This window comes from Eurypyga helias, unplaced genomic scaffold (genome assembly GCF_000690775.1).
Source record: "Eurypyga helias isolate BGI_N326 unplaced genomic scaffold, ASM69077v1 scaffold31799, whole genome shotgun sequence".
Classification (NCBI taxonomy): domain Eukaryota; kingdom Metazoa; phylum Chordata; class Aves; order Eurypygiformes; family Eurypygidae; genus Eurypyga; species Eurypyga helias.
In genome coordinates this window covers 1878-2519 of record NW_010270600.1, presented here as the reverse complement: position 1 = coordinate 2519, position 642 = coordinate 1878, and the positions used below count along the sequence as shown (strand labels likewise).

The window sequence follows — 642 nt, the reverse complement described above, 5'->3', positions numbered from 1 at the left end:
TTCCCACCTCCAGCAAATCCTGTCTTCCCATAGCCTAGGAGGGGACAAAGACAGGCCCTGCCACGGCATCCCCCTACTCCTGGTGAGTGCTGTGTCCCCTTCACCCCCCTTGCTCACCGGCTCCCCAGGGTGGTCTGCAGCACTGTGGAGATGCCGCAGGCAAAGAGGCTGCGTGCCAGCAGCTCGCCGGTGGCCTGAGCGCGGGGCAGCTCCTCCGGCAGGGTGGGCAGCAGGAGGAGGTGGAAGGTGCAGAGCAAGGAGGCCTGCACGGCCAGGTGCTGCGCAGGGAAGAGAGGGGAAGTTGCGACTCCCTGCAGCCCCCCACAACCAGCACCCCGCGAGAGTGCCTGCCGCCCCGGACAGCCCCCACCGCTGCCCACTTCCCTCCCAGCACACCCTGGCCAAAGCCCACAGCACCCTTTTTCTGGCAGGATGCAGCCCCTTCCCTGCCACCCATGAGGGTCCCAGCCCTCTGCCCATCACCCCATCTCTCTGGCTGCTTGCCATGGCCCCCCCTTACCTGAAGGGCTAAGCAACAGCTCAGCACCCCGGAGCACATCTTCTGCAGGGGGCTGGGCGCAAGCGTGGGGCTCCCCGCACCAGGCGCTCCGCAGCGGCCCCCATTCATGCTGCTGTCTCCCC

At 67.4% G+C, this 642-nt stretch overlaps 1 protein-coding gene across 1 annotated transcript in view; it reads right to left on the bottom strand.

Moving 5' to 3' along the window:
* SLC23A3 (solute carrier family 23, member 3) overlaps positions 1 to 628 on the bottom strand; it is a 4478-nt gene extending 3850 nt beyond the window's left edge. The window contains exons 1-2 of the mRNA XM_010158522.1: positions 521 to 628; positions 118 to 278 (exon numbers count right to left, since the gene is read on the bottom strand). Of these exons, the coding sequence (XP_010156824.1) occupies positions 118 to 278; positions 521 to 628 (269 nt within the window). The remainder of the gene's footprint in view (positions 1 to 117; positions 279 to 520) is intronic.
* Positions 629 to 642: the final 14 nt, after the last annotated feature.